Source organism: Acanthochromis polyacanthus, chromosome 11 (genome assembly GCF_021347895.1).
Source record: "Acanthochromis polyacanthus isolate Apoly-LR-REF ecotype Palm Island chromosome 11, KAUST_Apoly_ChrSc, whole genome shotgun sequence".
NCBI classification, from domain to species: domain Eukaryota; kingdom Metazoa; phylum Chordata; class Actinopteri; family Pomacentridae; genus Acanthochromis; species Acanthochromis polyacanthus.
Window position 1 is genome coordinate 40600056 of NC_067123.1, and position 24890 is coordinate 40624945.

Below are 24890 nucleotides of genomic sequence, written 5' to 3' on the forward strand. Positions count from 1 at the left end.
TTTAATTATACAAAAATAAGAGAAAATACAGCTTTATATCTATGTGCAAAATGTTAAAGCTAACAGCTCAGTGCTAATATGATAAAATACAAAAAAAGGAGTAAAAGTTGCATGCTTGGGGCTACTTTTACATTGCTGATAAAGTTTTATTTTAGAAAAGCTTTTTATTCTTTAAATCCAAGTAAAAAAAAACGTTGTGGTTACGTCTAAACTGGACCTCTGACATGTTTATTGCCTAACTCTACTCTGGTCTATAAACAGTTCACAGCCTACTATGACGTCCTTACACTCTGAAAGCCTAAATATAGCAGCGATGTGCTAAAGTCTGTATCTTTTTCAAGGACATGATAGCGTTACAGCACTACTAAACACACATAATCCACAGAAGAGCAGCTGTTGTTACACCACTTTCATGTCTTTCTCAGTCTGATATTTACACGTAGCGCTGTAGTAAATGCTTTCAATTATCTACAGCAGTCCAAGCAGCTGTCGGCCTCCCACAGGTCAACAGTTTGCCAAACACTAGATTTCCCATAAAACGTGCTGTTTTCATTTAACAAGGGGGCTTTTTCCAAAGTCGCTTCCCTAATGTTTGAAGAGGTTAAACGTGGGAGGTGATTTTTTCCTTTTATTTTATACTCCATCCACCATTTCCCATCACTGTTTATTTCACCAACAAAACCTGATGGTTCACTGAGGAGCAGAAGGAACTCAATGCAGCAGAAGTAACCTTTCATTACTGAGGCTCTAATCTTTAGTCCTTCAATAGTTTGTAAGTCCGGTATTGTTTTTGATGACAGACTGAATCTTGTTGTGTGGTTTCAGCAGTGTGCTCTGGGTGGTTATCATGCTGGAATATTCCTCTTCTGAAGGTTTCTGCAGATTAGGAGTCGTCACATAAGCCAGGATTTTTGTACGGGGGTCCTCGACTTTAGGAACTCTGGTGAAAATCTAAACAAAGCCGTTCCATGCAACACGAAATCCATCAGTTCTTCATAAAGTCATGAATACCAATTACTTTCATGCATGTATGAATCATTTTACTTGAAGATAACAGAATATTGTAACGGACGGATATTGTTTTTGATGTTGAGGTTTCAATTTATTGTTCAGTTCCAGATTTACTTAATGTCAGTGAACGCGCCATGTTTAGTTAGCTCACCTCTATTTTGTGTCTCGCTTATGTCGTTTTGTGTCTCGTTTCTGATGTTTTTTGGTTCATTTTTATCATTTTGTCTCGTTTTGTTTCTTGTTTTTGTCGTTTTGCTTCTTGTTTTTGTTGTTCTGTGCATCATGTTGGATGATGAGCAGTTCATGTTAAAGCAGAGAGCATTGTGGGAGTTCAGCAGTAACGGACACCACGACAAAGACTAATGAGGAGGTTCATGACTGAAATGTTCCACCTTTGAATTGTAGCAGCTTCAGAAAAAAACAGTCCAGTTGGTTTCTCCTGAGTCCAAGGTGGAGAACAACCGGATAACGGAAACAAAGCCGTCTGCTAGCGCCGTGTGACGACGTATTCATCCGCTCCATTCATCAACTAGTTCCACACAACCAGTTCTGACATAATGATGAAACGTTGTAGGTCGATGATGTCATAAACCGAATACCTCCTGTATACTCTTTGTAAAATGTTTGTTTTTACTGTTCATTATAGGAAATGCTTTGCTGCTTACCTTACATATATATAAAATGCAGTTATTGGGAGATGAAACAGTTTAGAACTTCTGTTGAACACTGAGTATGGCTGCTGTGACGGTCACAAAGTTCACCAGTAGTCAACAGACCATCTCTGTTAGTTCATCATTCTAGTAAACAGTCTTTGCTCATCGCTCCCCTCTCCCCTCCATCTCTTTCATGTTTCTGATTGCACTTTTCCCTCTACTCTTCTTCCTTTCCTCTTCCAGCCTCACCCTCTCCTTCTCCATCATCCATTCTCCTCCGAGGAAACTCAACGCATCGTCCGGTCGTCCACGAAGCCTCGGCTTCGGGTCGAGGAGCGACTGGAAGAAGGAGTGGGCCAGTGGGGTAAAACAAGCAAACTGGGGTGCAATGGGAAGATGGTCCTTCTTTCCCAGTCCTTCTTCATCTAAATCTGTGGCCTCCTGCATGTTCTCTGACTGTGGTTCCGTCCAAACATCCAGTTCATCATCGGGGCTTTTAACTCTGTCAAACCATTCTTGATATTTCAGGTATGAGCAGCAGTCGCTGGAGGTTTCAGCCCAGGGGTGGCTGCCGGTCAGCATCGCGTACGTCAGGATTCCCAGCGCCCAGCTGTCGGTGCTGGGCTCCACCGACACCCACACTCTGGTCTTCTTCCTCTCTTCAGCCCCCTTAAAGCCATCCTTCCCGTCATTCGTGCTGTTCCAGCTGTCCTCATTTCCTCGAGCGATCTCAGCCTCTGGGGTGCAGTAAGGAGAGCTGTACCAGACCTCCGGGACCCTGGTTCCTCTGGCCTTCACCTGGGGGAGATATTTGTTCATTTACCTCCTTCACAGACCGGAATAGCTGACAATCACGTAAAAGAATGTGCAGAAACTCATTTCAAATGTTTACTGTCATTGCTGTGTTTCCAAGCCTACAGCACTGCCAGCATATGGGACATACTTGAAGCTGTGTAAAGTGATTTGGGGAAGATTTCTTCCACATTTCAGCATAAAAACATCACAGAGACACAGTTTGCTGCTCAAATCACTGACCCTTTTTGGGTCACTTCATCCTACAGCTTCACATTAATTACAAACTGATATGTTCAGTAAAATCTAACTTTGTTGAAATGAAAACAGAGTTGGTTCCAGATCAAAATAATGACACTCACCAATAGTTAATCTAATGTGGGTTTTGATAAAACTTTAACAGGAAATCGAGTTCGGTTTATTGCTTCATGTTGTTTGCAGAAGTTTTTCCTTTGAGTTTATTGAATACCTGCAGCAATTTGCCAGTTCAGTGTCATTTGCGTCTGAATACTGACCATGCCGAAGTCTCCCAGTTTGACCCATCGGCAGGCAGAGTCGCACAGGAAGACGTTTTCTGGTTTGAGGTCTCTGTGGACAAAACCAAGGGAGTGCAGGTGGGACAGAGCTCCACACAGCTGGGACACCACCCGCTGACAGCAGTCCTCCTCCATCCCCACCTGGAGGACAATGGGGACAATTCTTAGTCTGATGAGGATGAGTTCTTTACACTTCATAATCTACTGAATACAGCATGTGGAGCACTATTGGAGAGACTCTGTACCTCAGGTATGATGACATCGTAGAGATCTCCAAAGAGGCTGGCCTGCTGAGCGAAGACGTAGTGTGAAGGTGTGGAGTAGGCGATTCCCAGAGCTCTGGTCAGGGATGGATGGGTGCAGAACGACAACGAGAGGTTATATTCCCTCAGGAAGGAGAAGAGAGATGTGGACTCACGAGGGAAGAACTTCAGAGCCATGGGAGTGCCTGGATTAGCCAGAAGGAATCATGTTTTTATGTAGTTCTGGTGTTTTTGAGGCAGTAATGAACATGCTAGTTTCCTTCCTCACCTCTCTTCCTGTGTACAGCCAGCATGACCTTCCCATACGAGCCTTCACCCAGCAGCTTCAGGACCTTGAAGTGCTCCGATGTGTCCATTGGTGTCAGAGACTGAGCCGTCAGGTGGCACATCTCATCCAGGAGCTTTGTGGCTGCCTGGACACAGAAACAGGAAGTACATGACTGGTAAATATGAAACCTGGTGGCTGGTCCATAAAGCCTGCTAGGAAAAGTGGGAAACCTGACTTGAGCGAACCAAACAAATCAGGTGGAACTAAAATGGTTCTCTAAAGTTAAGGTCAAGTTTAATCAGACTAGCTTGATCCAGGTTCAAGAAGTCAAGATTACATCATCAGGTTTGGTGGTTAGCACTGTCACCTCACAGCTAGAAGATCCCCGGTTCGGGTCCCGGCCTTCCTGGGATCTTCCTGCATGGAGTCGCCATGTTCTCCTGTACATGTGTGGGTTTCTCCAGGTTCTCCAGCTTCCTCCCACAGTCCAAAGATAGACTTCCACCCCCCGCGACCCAATGAGGATTGAGGGGTGTATAGATGATGGATGGAAATGGTCCGAGCAGCACGGAAACTGTCTTATAGTGGTTATTTAACATGGGGTTAAATGGTTCCATCGGTTTGAGCATGGTGTCTTTCTGGTCACCTGATGGCCAGAAAATCGTCTGTTTAACTGCATTTCTGTATCATAGCTGGTTTTTGATTAATAAACTGCATGTCAAGATCCAAATCCAACTTTTTATTATGTAAAAACCCTTGATTTCCTCTTCTTGATGAAAATGTAGCATTGTTGTAAAACTCAGAGTGTTAGCTGGGCTCTAGAAAAACTTTACACAGGAGGGATAGTTGTGACGTGGTGTTATAAACCCAAAGTCTACAACGATATTTAGCGAAAAACAACTCCTGACTGATCACGAGTTCGAGTCTTCCACCTCCACAGCTGTTATTGTCTGACTGGTGCTAATGCTATTAAGTCAAAACACTTGAGAATTTGTTTTTTGTGTTTTCTCTGGTTCTACCTTCCTCTCATTTGATAGTCATTTCCTGCTCCAGCCACTACTGAACCTTTTTTTGGTCGATTATGAAACAAAACACGTGTGAAGATAACGCTGCATCTGGAAGTCTGCGTAGGTTCTCACTCATCCAGGTCATCGTCATCCAAAGTTGTTTAAATCAATCCACTGGACTTTAAGAAAGTCCAGTGGATTGATTTAAACAACTTTGGGTGCATCTGGAAACCACTTATAGTAAGTAAGGCGCTTCAGATCTCATGCTAAGGTTTTTCATACAGACCTGCACTTCCAGGGAAAAGTAATGCCACTATTTAAAGCTTTCAGCAGGTAGGAGGGTTCATGGTCATTCTCCTTCTTTCAGCGTTTTGGCTTCACTAAGGTTTCACTGAGTTTAATGTTGGTTCTCGGTTGTGGTCTTTGTGGCTTTCCGTTTGTTTGTTTTATTACTACAGATGTATTCACTCAGCGTTAGCAGGAAAACTGCTTCCTTTGAAACTCGTATTAGTGATGTTTAGTTCCACTGAAGTGACTCAGGAAGACCCAATGACTGAAAGCGAAGCTACTGGTGCTATAATGAGTTCTCCCTGGAAATACATGACAAAGACTTCACATGAGAAATGTCTAATAACTGGTGACTGACACTCACTGACTTACTGTACCTAGAACTGGTCAGTTAAGAAAGAAACTGCATTAGTTTGGTTGGAAGTATTTGTCAATGAAAGCTTGGTGTTCTGGTCCGAATAGATTCTTTTCATTCCTGATATTTTGTGAATAACCATCTTTATAAGAACATTTAACCAGAATTGTCTTTTCTAACAACTAAATTTGAAGTGCTTTTTTTACTACTGTCCTGGTTCTAATAGGGATTTTGGAGTATCTTTGTTCTGTAGTGGTTTTAGATCTAGTATATATTTTAGCACTTCATCTCTAATTATCTAACTTGAAAGTAGCTCAAACTAACAGTAATAAGTCTGATTTATTTGGTAAACCTCTTGGAACCCAAATAACCCAGTAAATAAGTCTGATGAAGTGAATTAAACCTGGTTTGTTTGGTAAAGTGTCTTTATGAAATCAGCCTCTAGATAAGGTAATGATCCTGAACGCAGTGATCTGTAATCAGGCTCCTCATGTTCCACCAAACCAGAACACGATGGAAGGACTTAACCCGGGACACCGATACTGTTTTCATTGATTAGAGAGTCTCTTTTCCTTTTACTGGAATGAAACCCGACCGTTAGGGTGATGATGGTCGTCATGGTGACGCTGGCAGCGCTGATCCACGGGTATAAACATGTCTGTTAATAGACTCACACTGATCTTTGTCTGGTCTGGTGGAACGTTGATGTTTCCACCACAGCTGGCCTCCCTGGGCTCTGCTGGGGTTTGGTGTCGGTCCGGACACGGTACAGCTCATTACAGCTCATTAGTGGAGCTCCAGAGCTGTGAACGAACCTCACACACACTCCATGAATCACCCCGACACACACACACTCCATGAATCACCCCGACACACACAAAGAGCAGCACTCACTGGGGTCTGCAGACTGGAGCATCAGTTAGGTTTCCCTTCATCTCACGCTTCTGTAGCTTCCTAAAGGGATTCCAGGAATTAATTAGAAAGTAGATTTAACTTATTATTGAATTTGTACGCTTGAATGCCCAGTAGTTAATTGGAACGGATTGATTACAAGAGAACCGACTGGTAATCTGTCAGTTTTATTTGGAAATAGAACTGAATTATGTCTTTATAATTATGACTTTATTGTGCACACAGCCTTTGCAAAAGTTAAAAATGATTAAGATTACTGGATTGGTTTCATAATAACCATAAAAACGACCTATTCCTGCAGCAGTGTGTCGTGTTCTAGCGTCCAGTCTGAGCATTAAACCTCCTCCACTTGGTCTGAGAACATTTTTAGAGTGAGATCTCTGAGAGGAAACTCTACTCGAACCCTGTCAGCATCACTGTCCCATAAAAACAAGCTATTCACATGCCTGGACTGCCAAAAATACTTCAAAATAAAATACCTCATACAAATAATACCTTTTATAGACTTTTTTGCTCTTAAATGTTCAAAGAAGAGGATTTACATGTGTAAAAACAAAGTTATCTACAATTAATAACAAATTACCAATATTTAAAGATATTATAGTGATGAACACGTTTTTTCAATGTTCTTATGTGGTTATACAAGATATCTCATTTAACAAACAAACCTATGTTCTTCTGGTTCTGAACAGTGACGTTCTGCTGCCCCTCGGAGTCTAAAAAGCCCAGTTTTGGTCCATTCAGAAGTTAAAATCTGTAAAATTAGATTTTTTCTGTTAACTGTCAGTGATTGTAATTTTAGAAATATGCGCAAGTTATGTACAGTATTAAACTTGATTATCACATTTCGTATTAAAAAAGAAATATTTGTAATATCCTGAATTTGCCAAAAATGTGTTAGGGCTTGGGGAGTGGTTGAACCCAAAAGGCAGACACACGGGAGGCAACCGATGTTCAAAACAAGAAGTTTATTAAACGAACTCAGACTCGGGGTGAGGACACAAAAGCAAGCCGGACTCTATTCAAATAACTAATGATTTAACTAAAAACTAAACAGAGTACAAAATCAACTAAGGTGAGAACTGAAATAGGCCACTACAAGGGCAGGAAAATCAGGAACTAAAATAACGGCTTGACTTACTAAGCTCCAAACCTCTATGGTCCAAACAGGGAGGGAGGCAGACAGGTTCTGCAGCTGGTGATCTGGGGGCGGCTTGCAGCGGGGATAAGCGGCTGCAGCGACGGGGAGCCGAGGCGAGGACAGGAGGAAGTTCTGGGGACAGGGCAGGCGGCTGGCGGAACGCAGCGGGGACAGAGCTCCAGAACTCGGCCGGGCCGGACAGAGCAGGCGGGGAAATCCAGGGGCTGGGATAGGCCGGAACAGAGGGGCTTGCTGGAGCAATGACCCAGCGCCAAGTGGTAGAGTGAGCCAGGTTAAATAAGCCGCTGATTGATGATTGAAAGCGGCTGTGCTCCTCGGCAGCTGCGCCCAATCAGCCAGGGCCGACAGCTGGCCAGGAGCGCAGCACAGAGAAGGGAGGGACCAGAACAGAATCAGTCAGTCAGTCCCTCCATTCTCTATACACCGCTTTATCCTCACTAGGGTCATGGGGGGTGCTGGAGTCTATCCCAGCTGACTCGGGAAGCCCAGGTCACCAGTCTGTCGCAGGGCTACATATACAGTCGAACAATCACACTCACATTCACACCTACGGGCAATTTAGAGTCATCAATTAAGCCCAGGCCGGGATTTGAACCGGGGATCTTCTTGCTGCAAGGCAAAACTGCTAACCACTATTCCACTGTGCAACCCCCCATAAAAAATTGTCTTTTAAAAAAAGTTTTTCACAGTTGCAGATCTTTTTTGACATTACACATGGATTTTCACAGTTTATTTTTATAATTTTATTAATATTCTTGTTATTTTCTAAAATATTGGAGGAAAAAATGTAAAATAAGTTTGAAATCTTACGTAAAATGACAGATTTGTTTGACAGCTTCACTCACTTGTCAGACTTTTTTCCATCACTTTGGGTTACTTTTTTGTTATTTATTATGATTAAAATAATAACAATAATACTGATAAATTAAAACACACAGTAGCTATTTGAGTCAGATTGGTGGATTAAGGTGATGAATGTGAACGTACAGGATATTAAATGACGTGTTTGTTCATAGTGAGAGTAAAAACACAGAGGCATGCTGAGTGGAGGATCAGGGGTTAGGAGGGGATTCAGAGAGCAGCATATCTGACGAGCTCAGAGGAGGTTCACTGGTCTCAGCCGGACCAGTAGGCCTGCAGCAGTGGGAATCCTGAACGTAACCCCAGAGCAGACCATAAAATCTGCAGATAAACGTCCTGCTGATGTCCTCTACAGGGAAACGGATCTCTGAGGACCACAAACACCACCGTGATGAATGACAAGATGTTTTGTCTATGCATGCAAGTGTGTGTGTGTGTGTGTGTGTGTGTGTGTGTGTGTGGACATTCCTGTCAGCACTGGAACACATCCAACCCTCCTAAAATGGGTCCAAGCATGACAGCTAGCAGCTAAACGGCGTCTTAAATGTCATCAGGAACACGCGTGTTCTAATCATGTGAAAACATTACATAATGTACGATTTAAAAAAACACATTTTGTGACCCGATTTCAGCAGCTGTTGGTAATATATTGATCATTTAGCACTACTGTGTTCATATATTCCTTTCTAGCTTGTGAATATCTCTATATATTATGTTATATTTACTTTTATTGTTACTATTTTTCCCTGTTCTTTCTAAAGTTTCTTTTTTATGATTATTATTCTCTTTCCTTATTCCTAGAGTGACACCAACAGCTGAAACAAATTCCTTGTATGTTGTTTGGCCAAAAAATCTGATTCTGACAATCGGTGCACGTGCAGTCCTACAGGTAAAATTTGTGCAGAACTAGAGGTAAGAGGTGAAGAGCTTGTAAAACAAATTGACCAGTTCATGTTCAAACGATATTTAAATGATCTATCAGCTACTGCAGAACATAAGTCACTTTGAAGGATTTATTCATTAGATTACCAAACTTACATTTGAAATAAAAGCTGAATATTTGTGGTTTCTAGATAGAAAAATAAAACTTCTCACTTGCAATAAATGAAACTCAAATGACAGCAGAGCAGGGCTGCAGCATGTTTAAATAACCAGAAAACTGTGCAAATAAATTAAACAGCTTCATGTTTTAATGGTTGCATGCAGATGCTGCAAAAGCAAGAAGCTAAAAAATAATTTCCTCAAGATTATTTTGAGGAAAAAGTCTGTATTTGCTTCTAAAATGTGTTGCATGTCTGCTGGATGATGCAATAAGAGCAAAGCTTCAAAGCACATTTGACTAGTTATCAATGAATTCACAAAACATTCGTTCACCTAACTTATGGTTTCGCTCAAAGCATTTAGAATCAGTTTTATGACATCTATGTCTCACACTTCTCCTTCTGAACACTTTTCTTTGTGGAGGTAAGAAGCTTCTCTGTGCTGAACAGAACCTGTGCATGTAAAATCTGACCATCTGCATCCCTGATTACAAAAAATACTCATTTTGTTTTCCTAAAACAGCTGAAATGAGCCTTTAATCTACTTCTGACTTACAGTCATTCTGCTGCTGTGGTTCGGTTCAGCGCCGTCGATCTTCAGTCTGAAATCTGTCCAACATGAATTTAGGTTCAGCAGGTGCACCTGTCAGCAGGTCCTCTGGAGTCTTCCTTCACCTACAGATCAGGACGTCTCACTCTGACTCTACAAACTGCTGCTTCGTTGGAGGTTTTCACGTCTGCTGTTACAACTTTTATCCCAAACTGATCCGTCCTCCCCCTGCTCAGGGCGGATCCCCAACACTGGCATGCATGCTGGTGTGTAACAGAGAGTGTGTGTTACCCCACGCCTGCTTTAATCTGGGCTCAAGTTCATTCAGTCGCCTTCGATGGATGTGAGGCAAACACATGCATTTGTTTTTCAGATATTTTCTTTGACCGATCGCTCTTCCAGATGGGATTCTGATTTGGAAGTGGACATAAACTTTAACAAACAGTGAGCACATATCCTCATGTCTGTCTTTATAACCAATCCCAGTGTTTTTGTTGGCTGCGTTACAGCCTGGACAAACACAGCATGATGACTGAAAATTAGTTTGTTGCAACCAATCAGTCCAAAATGTGCACAAAAACAGAAAGCCCAACAGCATGCGGCTGAAGCTCCTGTCAGAGAGCTGCAGTGGAAGTGAGGGAGGTTAAATGGAGCTGAGCCACTCGATCCCAGGTGTAGCTCTTCAGCTGATGACCCTCAGCTCCAGAAAGACAGGAACACCTGTCCAGGTGGAGGGTCATCACAGCTGAAAAACTTTAAAAGACCAGTTCAGTTCATTCTGTGCTATATTCCATTCCCAAGACTGGGACTGAAATGTTAAAGCATCAATATGAGTTCATGAGTGTTGCATTTTAAAGATGATTGCCAAGACGATCATATCTTTATTTTAGATACACTGCCTATCCAAAATAAAGTCCTACACTCTAATATTTCATTGGTGCGCCTTTAGCTTTGAGTACGGCACTCATTCACTGTGTCATTAAGCTTTGTTTCTGTCCAGAGTTGTATTCATTTTCTACCAAGATCTTCTATCGATGATGGGAGAGTCGGACCAAAGTCTTCTCCAGAAAATCCAAAGATCCTCAGTGGTTCTGAGGTCTGGACTCTGTGGAGGTCAATCCATCTCATGCTCCGTGATCCTCTCATTGTCAGTGTGAGCCCATAAATCCTGACATCATCATCCTGGGAAGAAAACCTCCACTGATGGAAAGGCCTGGTTATTCAGTGGACCACAGTCCACACCAACAGCAGCCCAGCAGAGGCCTGCAGTCTGTCTGAGTGTGAGATCATGTGTCTGCGGCCTCATGTCAACACGGTGGCGTTATGCAAGCCGCTCTCTGAGACTTCTGTTCAGCAGAGCAGCAGCGGTCTGTACATTCCCTTTATGTGTCACCCGGCCTTCTGTAGACTCTTTTAACTCCAGCGCTTTACAAGTGTTTGAATCTCAGCGACAGATGTGGGAGTCGTAGTATTACTACGTTTGTCAGAGGCAGAGACACGGTTCCTGTCATCAGTTCAACATCAATGGAAAGTAACCGCAGAGGATAAAAACACCAGAGGGTTGCTTTATGAGTCGCTTCCTAACAGCAGCAGCTGCAGCATCTGGGTCAGTCAATACATTTCTATTAAAAGTTTAAAAAAAAACTGTAGATTTTTATGTTCATTATTATCATGTCTTCACAAATTCCATAATTATTTATGGAAACAATCACATATTAATAAAAAAATGACTGGATATCACTAAAATGTCAACTATGACACAAAAAGTCCCGTAATTCAAGTCCAGAATGACTTGAAAATGATCCATAATTCTGGAAAATTATTCCAGAATGACATGAAATTTGTACTAAATGGCTTGAAAATGATCCCAAAGACAAAAAAAATGATCCAAAATGACAAGAAAAGCTCCAAGCTGACATAAAACTTGTCCAAAATGACTCAAAAAATGTATAAAATGAATCAAAATGCACAAAATGACTTGAAAATGATCCATAATTACAGACAATTAGTCCAGAATGACTTGAAAAACATCCCAAAGACATAGAAACGATCCAAAATGACGAGAAACAGTCCGAGTTGACATAAAACTTGTTGAAATTGACGCAAAATTTGAACTGATTTGAATATGAGTGATTCTCTGAATTTCTCTATGTAGTTTCACTGTAAATAGTTAAATGTTAGATATCATACAGTCAGAGTGGATCTTTTTTTCACATTGAGATGGTATTTGTTTATTTTTGTACTTTAAGAGCAACTTTAACTCATTTTAGTGCAACTTTGTATGTTTGCATGTTCTGTTCCACCACACAGTCACATTTCATTTCATGTAGAATTTTATTAACAACCTCAAACATAAAAAACAAACAAAAAAGTACAAAATGTATAAATAGTACGGTAACAGTCCCTATGGCAATACCTTAATATTATTATTATTATTATTAAATAATACATAACCCATAGAAAACGGTGAGATGCCTGCATCTCAAACTAAACACTGTCAAATACATAACATAAAAAGCTCATAAATAGCATTCTAAATAGAATAAAAAATAAAAAGAACAGTAATAAAAAAATATTAATCGTTCCACAATGTTTTCTGGTCGTTCAGCTCTGAGTAGCTTCAACACGTAACAGGCACTGAGTGTAAACAGTCTGAGAGGTCGGTAACAGTAGAAAAGGCTACATGGAAAACATTTCCCCAAACATATGGAATAAACGTACATTCTGCTTTGTTTTTAGATGTTAGTATGATGACAAAGGAAGCACTGAAGTCTTCTAATACAAGGTTTGGTGAAGAAGTCCAGAGTTAGACGTGTTTTTGGGACCACCAGGAGGCGCATATTTATGATTTCTCCGAGTTCAAACGTCACATTCTGGATGATCCAACTTTTATGGAGAAATCTCGGTCTGCAGCTTCCATCAAGAGAGGAAACAACCACTGGAAGAGCTGCAACTTCTAAACCAGCACGGCCTGGTAGGTCAGGAGGACCTTCAGCATTCATGTTCTGAGCCCTGGTTGATCACTCACTACTTTTACGACCACAGCAGCTCATCGTGTCTCTAGAAATGCCCCAGTTACCAAATCTGACTCCCAGTGATGTCTTCTTCTTCCCTAAAATGATTTACTATTGAATGGTTCCCCCACATGTTTATATAATTGGACTTTAAAGGAGATTTTCAGATGTTGCAGGAGCACTGGGAGCAGATTCTCACCACACAAAGAAACTACTCTACATGTAAATTTAAATCAAGTGTGGTTTCCGTTTCTTTTAAAGTCGCTGTCTTACAACTTTTTGATCAAGCCCTGTAATGCATCAAGAACTCTGAATCTCCTGGACCTTCATCTTATTTGTTTTCTGCTGAACTTTTGTATTTCAGATCAGTCATCGCTACATGATTGCAGCTATGCTAGCAGCTATGCTAGCAGCTTTGAGAGGCTGTATTTACTGCATCTACAGCAATGTTTTGAGCCATTGTCAGCTTGCTAACATGCCAATGCCATAAAGGCTTCATCTTTACCAAGCTAGATTAGCATATTAGCATGCTAACACTGACTGATTCAAACACAAAACCGTAGTCACCACTGAATGCTTGTTCTGCAGGTATTTGGTGATGACCCCAGGGGTGGCACTGATGAAATCTGATGATGGTTCTGGATGGAACATCAGAGGATCTTTGGGGTTATTACAGTTCATTCTGAGGAGAATTTCTTCAATATGTTTCATGGGAATCCACCAGAAGTTGTTGAGATATTTCACTCAGGACCATAAAGGTAACGGTGCTACAGAGGAACCAGGTCTTGTTCCAGTTCATCACTGAGATGTTTCACAAAAAGAGAAAAGATTGAGACGTACAGGCGGCGCCACAAGGACAAATCAAGGGTCATCAGAGTCATTAAAAAGCATCTCGTGGACATCATGGACGTCTGCATTGAGCTTCATGGAGAATCCTCCTTCACCAGCAGCATGGCCTGTTAAAAACATCAGAAGTGGTTCGGTAGGAAGACATCAGGAGCTGCTGGAGGTTCTTCTTAATGTTTGGGGCAGTGGGAGAGTCTCTGGAGATGTCGTAAAACTCTCTTTGACCAGCTACAGAAGGCTTCCAGCCGCCCTGAGAGCTCCACGGAGAACTTCAGAGCATCAAAGGCCGTGGAGACATCAGGGAGGGATGGAGGCGTCGACTGAGGAACGTCTGCACTGATCTGAAGACAGAAAACCAACAGGATTAACTGACAGGAAGCTGCTTCATTATTCAGAACCTGAAACAGCAGAGTTTAAAAACCTCACGTGTCTCTCTGTAAAGACCAGTCTGCTCTTATGGTCCACTTTAATGGGAAATTCACAACCGAAAAAGAAGTTTTATTACTTTGAATGTGCTGTGTATTAATTACACTTTTAGGAAAGCAATAAAAACTGGCCGTTGATTCTCTGTAATTTATAGAGAAACTGGAGGACTAAATCTATCTTTTATTATTTTAGTTTTACTTCATGCTTTATTCAGTTACGTTATGTTTTACTGTTTATCTTAATTGTTCATGAAAGTTTTTTGTTTGTTACTTTCAATGAAGGATCCTGATGTGTACAAAAACTGAAAAATGATCTGTGATTTTAATGATGTTTTGATGAAGATGCATTAATATAATTCATTTATATTTATGATTATAAATAATACATTTGTATATTTATATTTAAAAAGATATTTAATATATTAAATATTTATTTTTACATGTACTTAAACAAATATTTATGTTTTTTTATGTCAAAAATGATCACTTTATGTTCATTAAGTGACACATTTTCTGGTTATTTTACATTAAGCATGCAAATTCTAAGTATATTTTGTTATTTTATTGATATTTTGATGATGATGCATTAATATAACTCATGTTGCATTTATGGTTTTAAATAATAAATTTATTTATATAAATAAACATATATATATTTAATAAATATTTAATTCATTAAATATTTATTTATTCAAACAAATATTTTATTTATTTGTATAAATAAATAATTAAATTTATATATATTTATGTGGTTTTATGTCAAAAAATGACCATTTTCTGTAAAAATGATCACTTTGTGTTCATTCAGTGACACATTTTGGTATTTTACATTAAATGTGTCAATTTCGAGTATATTTTTGTGACTTTATTGATATTTTAATGGATTTTAAAAATACTAAAAAATAAAGTTTTTCCCTTCTGTAACTAACATAACTGTGAAGTTAATATAAAGGCGTCAAAATAAAATGAATGAAACATATTTTTCTGCTGATCCATGTAGGTTTTCTAACTATTTCTTTTTATTAAATTGTGATTGTTTTCCTTTCCTTTCACTTTATTTTTTTAAAGGTCTCTTTCGGTTTTCAGATTTCTCTTCCAGTCTGATTTCTGTGAATGAATGCATGTGAACAAACGAAGCCCGCTGGTTTTCTGGTTTCCTCACCTGATGCAGAGATGCGTTGATGAGGTTGGATATCTGCTGGAGGTGGATGCTGCTGCTCTCAGCAGCCTGAACCGGCAAACTCACGTTTTCTTTTGCGGTTTTCAGCCAGTCGACGTGCAGCTTGAAGGACTGAGAGTAAGAATAGAGCTGGGAGAGCGACTCGTTGACCTGCAGGGACGATAAACACACCGATTTAAACACCGATGAAGCCTTTAGATGTGATTAACATGTCTATCAGAGCTGACGTCTCATCTCCTTGATCCTCTGCTTACCTTTAATGAGCTGAAATAAGCAGCAGTGTATTGGATGTGAGGAAGACTGTGGAGTCTGTGTTCTACTGCTGCAAAGTTCAGCAGCTCCTCTGTAGTCTGTTGGAAATATGGAGAGAAGGAAAGGTTAAAACACACCAATATTTAAATATAATGCCGTAAATAAAAGTAGAAACCAGATAAGAGGCATCTTAAAATAATAATTTACACGAATAAACTGGTTTTGCAGTGAAAATCCATCTCATAATTTGTTCATATTCAGTTTCTCTGAACCATGCACACAATAAATGATGAAATATTCATAGAAAAGTAATCTGTACATGTTACATAAAAATCATCAAAATCATTGCAGATCCTACTGAAGATGGCTTTTCTGTGCAACAAACCGTTTGCCTGATGGTGGTAGAATACCAAAAAATGTAAATAAATGTATTTTAGCTCATTTTGGAGTGTGCAGGAGTCTGTCTGAAACATTCCTCCCTCTTCTATGTTTCATGAAATAGATGTGCAAAATGGTGCTTTTCTCACTCTGATATGACATTTTAATCATTTTCATGCTGAACTGATGCAGCACAGCAATGATAATAACAAAAAATGAACTTATAATTGTGTAAACAGCATGAAGTGAGTCCTTACTAAGTCATGCAGCTGTTTGGAAGAGTTCATCAGTCTGTCCACCTGAGGGATCATTGATCCAAACATGCCACAGAGGGGGGAAATGTGGGCGGGACGGCCTGACGAATGGACGAGCAGCTCAGCCAATAGCAGCAGGTGGAGCAGAAAAGAGGCGGAGTCGTTAATCACTGCAGAGACAAGAAACAGATGCAAAAAAAAATGAGCTCAAAGTGGTGATTTTTCCCCTTATGTGCTTCTGTTCTACATTTCTTCAGAAGCTGTGATAAATTTTTACCACAGACATTCATCAGAATGAAATCTGTCACATTAAAGAAGCTCTAAATTGTTCATTTCAAAGAAAATTACTCAGAGTTTACAGCTGACAGGTGGCTGCTAGAAACTAACAAACTCACATTTCCTCCCCTGTCTTTGACCCAGCCGGTGAGTGTGAATCAGAAAGAAAACCGCAGAGCTGCACGGAAACTCGTTTATATTTCCAACCTCAAATCTAAACCACACGACCCGAGGATTAATCCTCAGGAGGCCTCTTTCAATCTGTGTTTGTCACGGCACAACGAAACACTTTATCTGACAGAAGTGGTTTAATTGTACGTGGCAGCATCAACACAACGCTGAAGCAACCATTTGGTCCAAAGCTCGCTCCGTAGAACACATTCCCAGCATCCTTCACTTCATTCTGACTTCAGACACATTTCCATCCTGAGATCCAAACAGAAACAATCCCTCATAAAGTCAGATCAGAGCAGAGCTTCATATCGGATGAAGGTTTAAACAAAAACAGGTCAGAGGTGTTGAGAGTGGGTGTCAGAGGAGGAAACAGACTCATTTCTGCACAACGACAGCTTCTATTTCTGAGAAACAAACCCCAAGGTTAGCAGGTCAGCTCACACATCACACAGTATATTCCATCATTAATATTCATGTGGCCATGGCTGCAAACAGACGGGTTATTTCAAGTTATTTCAGGTTATTTCAGGTAAAAATGCAACTCCAAAGTGCCATAACAGCAAACTTCTAAAAACGATGACAACAAATCTGACTGAGGAGAATTGATGACAGTATTTAATGGTAATTCTGCCTTGTAGTTTATTTTTTATAGCATTTTAACAAGTAAACTGCAAAGAGCTGAGGATGCAGTGATATTCATAAAAAGACAAAAAACTACAGTCAAAGTTATTTGGATGACAAAAAAGGCAAATTATTATTGAGACTAAGTTTTTTCATCAACTTTGACCCATAAAAATGTTCAATTAACCCCTAAAATAAAATATAATTTGACTAATCTGCCTGAAATGTTTGTTTGTTTGTCAGATTGACTTTTATTGCAACAATTTTTAGAGTCACCTCTATGAATCCAACAAACAAAACGGCAGAATAAGTGTGTCTGAATGTATGAATTAAGCTGTGCATCCTTAATCTGAACTCTTAAAACCTCCATTATCGTTAAGTTGCGTTATTGGCGCCACTTGGAGGCCGTAGAAGAGACTGTGGAGACAACACGCATGTATATAGGACTGGATGGTTTCCAACTTTATGGGACTTGGACACATTTCAGATGTGAAGAAAATCTCCTGGCAGTGAGAAAAAGATCTGCCTTTTAAATAGTGTGTGCAGCCACTGAACAAAAACACGTCTAAGGATGTGGAATACGTCCAATCACCATGAACTAAACAGGGAGCGTTAAATAAGGACCAGTTTACTTTTCTAGCTCTTTCACAGTCGGTGTGGTCTCAGTTCTTAGACTGCTATCTACTAATTGGTTCACATAGACTCTGTGGTCATGATGTCACATGGGCCCTTGCAAAAACCACAAATCTACCTCTAATAGAATATGTTCTAAATGTATTCAGCATCACTCCTTTGTTCTGTTTTTGCTCTATTTTTGGTCTCCACCAGCTCTTCATTGAAACATGAAGCTCTTTAGCTCCTCCATGCTAACCAGCTAGCTGCTACTTTCAGCTGTCTGCCCCCTGGTACTGAGCTGGAGTGAGTTTAATGGAACATTTTCACTAAAAAACAAAAAACAGCTGAGAAATGCAGCTGGAATGAAGTGAACGAAGCAGAAGTTATAAGACCAAAACAATAAGAGGATAACATGAAGGAGGGAGTTCACAGCTGACTCTCTGTGGGTTTGTCATGATGATAAGTCATCAGAAAGTTTTAGAAATGCAGCAGCAAAGCATGTCAGTGGTTTCTCTAATGTTTTGTTTTCAGTCAGATGAATAAATGTGTTTGAATTCCTCCTCAGGATCCTCAGTCTGTTTGTCTTTAATTCCCTCCAATCCTCTGAACGTTGTTTTGTCTCGGCCTCCTAATCGCCCTCCATCTCTGATGATCTCTGCTCAGGAAACACTTTAATCAAGATTAGTTCATGTCTGTAAATCTGTCCGCTGCTTTATGCAACTTCAGAAACCCCGTATCCGTGGCAACAAAGCAGCGAGCTGTCCGTTGGTGAGGTCATGGAGGAGGAATGAGAGGTATGCTGTGGGTTTTTCTGCTCCGCTTGGAAAAGGGAAGGGGAGCAGGTCTGAGTCAGATTAATCTCCTGGTGGTGACTTCACCGGCAGACGCCTCCGACTGCAACATTTAGAGAAACATTCACTTTGTCCAAGTGTCCGAGCTCTTTAGACGCTCCCAGTGGGATTCTTTAAAGGTCGCAGGTCGACAAAAGCGGTTAAAAAAAACAAAACCTTGTTAGCCATATATTTAATCGGGTTAAGCAGGTGACCCATGTACAGGGGCTGGTCTCTGACGCAGCGGCCCGGGTTCGATTCCTGCCCGCGGCCCTTTGCTGCATGTCTTCCTCCTACTCTTCTCCCCATTTCCTGTCACTCTTCACTGCGACTATCACAATAAAAAGGCAAAAAATATATATAATTTTTTTTAAAAAAAGGCTCCAGCACCCCCCACGACCCTAGTGAGGATAAAGCAGTGTATAGAGCATGGATGGATGGATGGAGGTCACAGACCACACAGGTCACAAACACTCAAAACGAACAGCTTCTTCACTAAGCCCAGCCTGTCTGTAGCACTCATTCATAGTGTCTACAGACCAAAGTGTCTGCAGTACCCACCAGCCCAACCACACGTACCTACAGACACACAAAGAGGCACCAGGGTGGACTAGTCACAAATACCAGCCGTGCCGACTAATAACTTGGTGGCAGCTTGCAGGTGTGCTGCTGCTGCATCTGGTTGGATAGTGGTGGAGGAGAGCTGGCGGGCGGCCCAATCAGGACAGTCGGGAGGCGGGGAGAACAGGACTGCAGTGCAGGTCGTCATCTCCAGAGTTATCAGGTGAAATGGATAGCAGCTGGGGTGTTGGAGAGACTCACAGAACAGCCACAGCTGAACCCACACAAAGGCCTCCAAAGACACCACCTCAGAAACCAGACGGCACCAGTACTGGTGGCCGTAACACCAACATACTGTACTACATGCTTTACGACGCATCATACTGCAGCGTTTTTTACGACTTATCAAACTGCTGTATATTTTTTACTACATGCTATCATGGGACTTTAGTTTGACCTCTTTAAGGACGTGTCCCCTCTGGTTTATCTGGATCGTACCACATCAGGCCCTCACAGTGCTGCGATTACCAGCAGTTTTACTCAACAACACAGAACATGTATTCTAGTGGAAACCCTCGACTCACTGCACCCAACAAATAACTGGTTCAACAGACGTACTGAGCCTTAAGGCCACCTTCTACCACCCAGATCTCCTGCACTGCACAGCTTTGTGAAACGTCCCAAACAAAAGAATAAAAATCTGCTAATTGGCCAACACAGAACTGACTGTCTGAGATCTATCTTAAAATAGAGTCGGACAGCTTCGTACTTTCCCTCGTTATCGTTTGAATTCGTTCAGCCGAGTTACAGAGGGAGGAAAGTGTCAACATGTGGCCACGAACGGGTCCAAGCAAAACATCCAGAACCTCAGAGCCACATTGATTCATGAGAAAAAGAAGAAAACGTGGAGGAGGAGGAAAGACAGTGGAGTAGATTTCAGAAAAAAAAAACAAACAGCTGCTCTGGGAAAGTCCGGCTGTAGTAATGCTGCTGAGTTTACTTGAAGAGGAAAAGTTCCAGCTGCTCACTGTGTTTAAACGCTCTTTTCTCTCCACCGGCCACCCAGAGATCACAAACTGTTTACAGCTGCAGTAAACATGAAATACGTTAGAGCAGGAGAAGGCTTCTGCTCATCCTGGTGTGTTTCTGTCGTGGTGCTGCCGACTTAAACAGGCCTATATCACTATTATTATTATTATTATTATTATTTACATTAGTATTGTGCAGCATGCTGTACTCTGACATTTTTAACAACATGATGCCTTTTATGACACACACGTTTCCGCTCGTATTACACCATGTTTCTGTACAACAAGCTACACTATGATGTCATTCTTAACACCATGCTACACATAGCACCAAATAGCATTATTTGATGTGACTTTGTGCATCACACTCCTGCAGACATGTCCTGCTGCCGTTGATAAAATCAGAGTTTTTAAGTGGCCTTTAGTGTGCAATCCTTCCCAAATTGTTAGATTTAACATCAGAAATGTGCAAGCAGGACATTATTATGGTATACTCTGAACTACTCACAGCTCCTCCCAGTAATGAGATAACAGTTTGAGCTCCAGCGGTTTGATGGAATGTCGACTGGTTTGGTTTGGCAGAGGTTCGCTCACCACATGGGACTTATGGAAGAAATATTCTGTCTTCACTCATAAAACTAATCAGGACTAAAAACATCCCCAAAACAAATCACAACCTGCTGAATCACCTCATAAACACCCAGCAGGAGTCGATGGTGCTAATTACTATCCAGCTGACTCATTTCTAAATGAATGTCTACAGATTTGACTAAATTATGTAACGGTTTACGTTCACCTGAGTGTGTTTTTCAGGCTCATAGTAAGGAGGCGACACCTGAGACTTTAAAGCTTCATTCATTCCGTCCCAGGAGACGGATCTCTAACCAGACTTTGTGTTGAACAACCCAGAAACTCTGTAAAACTTCCAATAAATCTCTCCATTGTGTCTCCGACTTCTCGTCCAGAGAAGTTTTCTGGGTTTATGTCTTTCCTGGTACCTGACACTAGGACTTCCTAGTGTCCTCAGAGGGTTTTCCCCTCTTCAGTTCCTCCTCACGGCTCCGTCTTTTATTACTACACCTAAGATGCTGCAGAAACAATTCCCTGATTGAGAGTGAAATTGATGTGTGAGTCAGAGGCTGAAGACTGAAGTGTCTAGACGAGTCGACAGCGTTTCCGGAGCAGACAGTTGTGGTGAGTTTAGGTGGAATGTTTCACTGATTTCAACCTGATAACATCAAATAACTGAAGTTACAACAACTAAACCTTGTCTGAATCCAAGGAAGGTTTAAACCTCCAACCCACAAACAGATGTTCTCTATTCTCTGTTCAGGCTTCCAGATGTTGAACAAATGAGGTTACTTGTTATCAGCTGTTGCATCATTGGTTTGAACTCATGCAATAAGAGGCTTCGTGCTGAAATCGTTTCCACTCAGCCAAAGACACCGAATCTGGAAAATTACCGAAGAAAACATCAGCAGAAAAGCTGTTCTGTCAAAGTGAAAAACATCCAGCGGCGTCCAGTCATCATCTGGCAGAGCAAACAGCTGTGACAGCGCTACGGCTCTGATGTGTTTTACTCGTGTCGTCAGCACACGCCAACACGGGGTCGCACATAATCACACGCTTCCTCCGTTTCCGTTCCACTTCATGCCTCCCTTCTGCTGAGTCAGACAAACAAACAGAGGAGGTTCCTGTTTGCTCCGAGACACAGAGAAGCTCTCAGTCCACCTCAACAGGTGCTCTGTTCAGCCAGAAGGAAGGAACCTCAGGATCAAAGAACCACGCACAACTTTATGTGTTTTCATGTGTCTGGCTTATGTAACTTTTTTACAGTGTCAAAAAAAATGTAAAAAGAGAAAATAAAACGATAATATTTGAGCAGCTGGGGCACCAAAAATACTGAAAAATACTAAAAAATAACCGTCTAATAAAAATACTGTAATATTCTGTAATTTAAATCTGTTTTCTCATCTTCATTTGACTTTAAAACCATGTTTACCTCCACATATATGGACATTAAACTAAATTAAATTGTCCATTAAAATGTTAATAATAAATATAACAAAAATAATTTGTAGGATTTTTCATGCCATAAAATTTAAAATTTCTTTCTTTAAAAAACTCTGTTTGTTTCACAGCTACTGTTTTCGAATATTGATTGATTGATTGATTTTTTTGCACCATATATGTAAATTTCTGTGTTTTTGTAACTTTATAGATTTTTTCTGTATTAAAAATGCATGAAAAATTCAGTTAAATTTCAGATTTTTTAAAGAGTGTGTCAGTACAAGTTTCTATGACATTTTATGGATTTATGTAACTTTTCCTGGTTTTTACACTTTTAAAAAACAGAAAATGTTCAGCTTTTTTTATACTGTTGGTTCACTGTTAATTAATAGACAGGTCCACCTGTAAAAAGTAGAAAATATATATCTTTTTTTGTTTGTTTGTTTACTGTGGACACGAACAGATTTTTTTTCCTGTAATGAGCTGCTTTACTTTCTCTGTTATTTTAAGTATTTATTTTTTAGAGTGCACCTTCCTGTGATCACATTTTCTCACCTTTTACATTCATTTTATTCTGAAACCTCCTACAGATTTCTGGACTGATCCATCCTGTTAAACCATCCATGTCTCTGCAGCAGCATCACGTGTCTCCTCGTCCTGTTTCCTGATATTTCATCAAGCTCTCTGCAGACGGACTGACATCATCCAGGAAGCCGCCGTATCAGCTCCATTCCCAGGAATTAACCCTTGATCTGCCTCTGTTTGCACCCAGCTGGTGTTTTTGTCAGAGGAAGTGGACTCTAGACACCCTGAAGCCGTCGTTACTCTGAGATCAGGACACGCCCATGAAGATGTCTGCTGGGAAAGTTGTTCAAACAGGAACTCTAACGGGTTAAAGCTTCACAGCAGCAGCGTGTGAGTAAGGACGAGCTGTTTGGAGTTCAAAGTTGTGGAGATTAAAGGTTTACTACGCGGTGAACTTGCTCTTAATCTGCTGGTTTCCTTTTATTTCCAGCAGCAGCGCCTCACTGGGCCGGATGGACGATGTGACATAAATGCTGAGTCGCTGTGTCCTCATAGATGTGAGCTCATACAGTGAGTGTGCAGATTACTTTACTGTAAGTGATGTGCGATGACGACATCACCGTCTGCTTCACCTCCAGCAGACAAACACGTTCTCTGTTACTCCGTGTTGCTCATCACATGTTTTTAACGATCAGTTAATAATCAGCAGCTTGTTCAGGCTCAGATTCAGCCCAATAACAGCCGATAAAATGAGCTCCAAGAGCAACGAAACGCACAGCTCCAGCTGTTTTTATGTCATTTCGCTGATGAATCTTTCCTCCTTCTTCACCACAAACACTTCCAGCTTCACTTTCACTCATTAAACCGTCTGTTTTCTACAGGTGGAACAAAGAAGTCTGAGGTTCAGTCTGACACGTCTGTCTGTCCGCCGACTACAACCAAGAATCTGTGACTGTATGACCTCCAGATGACACCATGACTAACACCAAGAGAACAAAATCATGTCTGGTCTGACACTTGTTTTGAAAAATGCTGCAAAGAACCCACAGTAGTTTATGTCAATCAGGTTAATGAGGAAGTTAAATGGACTTCAGTCGTTTAATAAACAGCTGCTACAACTGAATATTAAGGAAAGTCAACTTCGAGTTTCTTTTTTTCCAGCGTGACATTAGATTCAGGTATTACTGATCATTTTCACACTTGAACTGAAGCTACAACAGTGGTTTGAAGGAGCAAAGTGTCATTTTAGAGCTGAATCCACAAATGTAAGATGCCGTCATCAAAACAAAACGTTCTCAACTTAAATACACTTTTAACAATGTGCAAATACAAAATATTCAAGTTAGGATGCTTTAACGACAGTCCAAAACAACTTTAACTACAGTCTGAAACTGCTTAAACACAGTTTTAACCGAGTGCAAATACAAAATATTCAAATTAGGATGCTTTAACTACACTCCAAAACAACTTTGATACACTGTTTCCACTGTAAAATGATCAAATATTTCACTTTAACTACAGTCTGATGCTACAAAACACACCTAGGTTTTCATTTTTCATGTAACTAAACACATTTACTCACTAATTAGAGTATTTCCACTTCTTTCTCCCTTAAACTCCTCCTCTACTACAGATGTCATCACTAATTGGTGATTAAACTTGGAGTGTTTCTCAGCTTTTGTTTTGAGCCCCTCTGGCTGGAAACCCCCGCATTAAACGGTACATAAAACAGTTTGAATCGGCTCCAGCGTGACTCAGGATCATGCATCAGCGTTAGCGACCGATCAGTCACAGAAAGGATCCATTTATACCGATCAATAACTCCTAACAGTCTGAGTGAGTCCTGCTGAAAACACTCCAGAAGTTTCTCGTTTCACACGCTTGTTCTGGAGCTTTTATCTGAGAATCTAAACACTGCTGAGGGGGAAATCCCTCACACACACACACACACACACACACACACACACACACACACACACACACACACACACACACACACACACACACACACACACACACACACGAGCAGCCAATCACAGTTCAAACTTAAACCAAGCAGCAGCTTATTTGTAGAAGTCAAATTAAACAAATGAAATCCTGAAAACACAGCTGATGATGTTTGAGTTTCATTCATTCATTCATTCATTCATTCATTCACTCCCTCTCAGGCTGAAGCACATGCTCTAACCTTCCTCCTCCTCCT

General features: G+C 40.8%; 2 protein-coding genes and 1 long non-coding RNA gene across 3 annotated transcripts; 1 reads left to right on the forward strand and 2 right to left on the reverse strand.

Annotated features, from left to right (window-relative positions):
- Positions 1-9869, reverse strand: LOC110950968 (serine/threonine-protein kinase SBK2-like). The gene is made up of 5 exons (XM_022193850.2): positions 9705-9869; positions 3524-3668; positions 3238-3440; positions 2972-3133; positions 1-2462 (listed from the first exon to the last, which is right to left on the reverse strand). Exons 1-5 carry the CDS (start codon positions 9708-9710, stop codon positions 1827-1829), a joined length of 1152 nt encoding a protein of 383 aa, XP_022049542.2. The 5' UTR covers positions 9711-9869; the 3' UTR covers positions 1-1826.
- Positions 9870-12070: 2201 nt separating this feature from the next.
- il11b (interleukin 11b) lies at positions 12071-21769 on the reverse strand. The gene is made up of 5 exons (XM_051955593.1): positions 21733-21769; positions 16051-16217; positions 15418-15513; positions 15146-15313; positions 12071-13899 (listed from the first exon to the last, which is right to left on the reverse strand). Exons 1-5 carry the CDS (start codon positions 21767-21769, stop codon positions 13729-13731), a joined length of 639 nt encoding a protein of 212 aa, XP_051811553.1. The 3' UTR covers positions 12071-13728.
- A 1010-nt stretch (positions 21770-22779) lies between these two features.
- Positions 22780-23810, forward strand: LOC110950970 (uncharacterized). The gene is made up of 3 exons (XR_002595685.2): positions 22780-23077; positions 23181-23257; positions 23569-23810. It is a non-coding gene; the product is annotated as an uncharacterized LOC110950970 (long non-coding RNA).
- The last annotated feature ends 1080 nt before the right edge of the window (positions 23811-24890 follow it).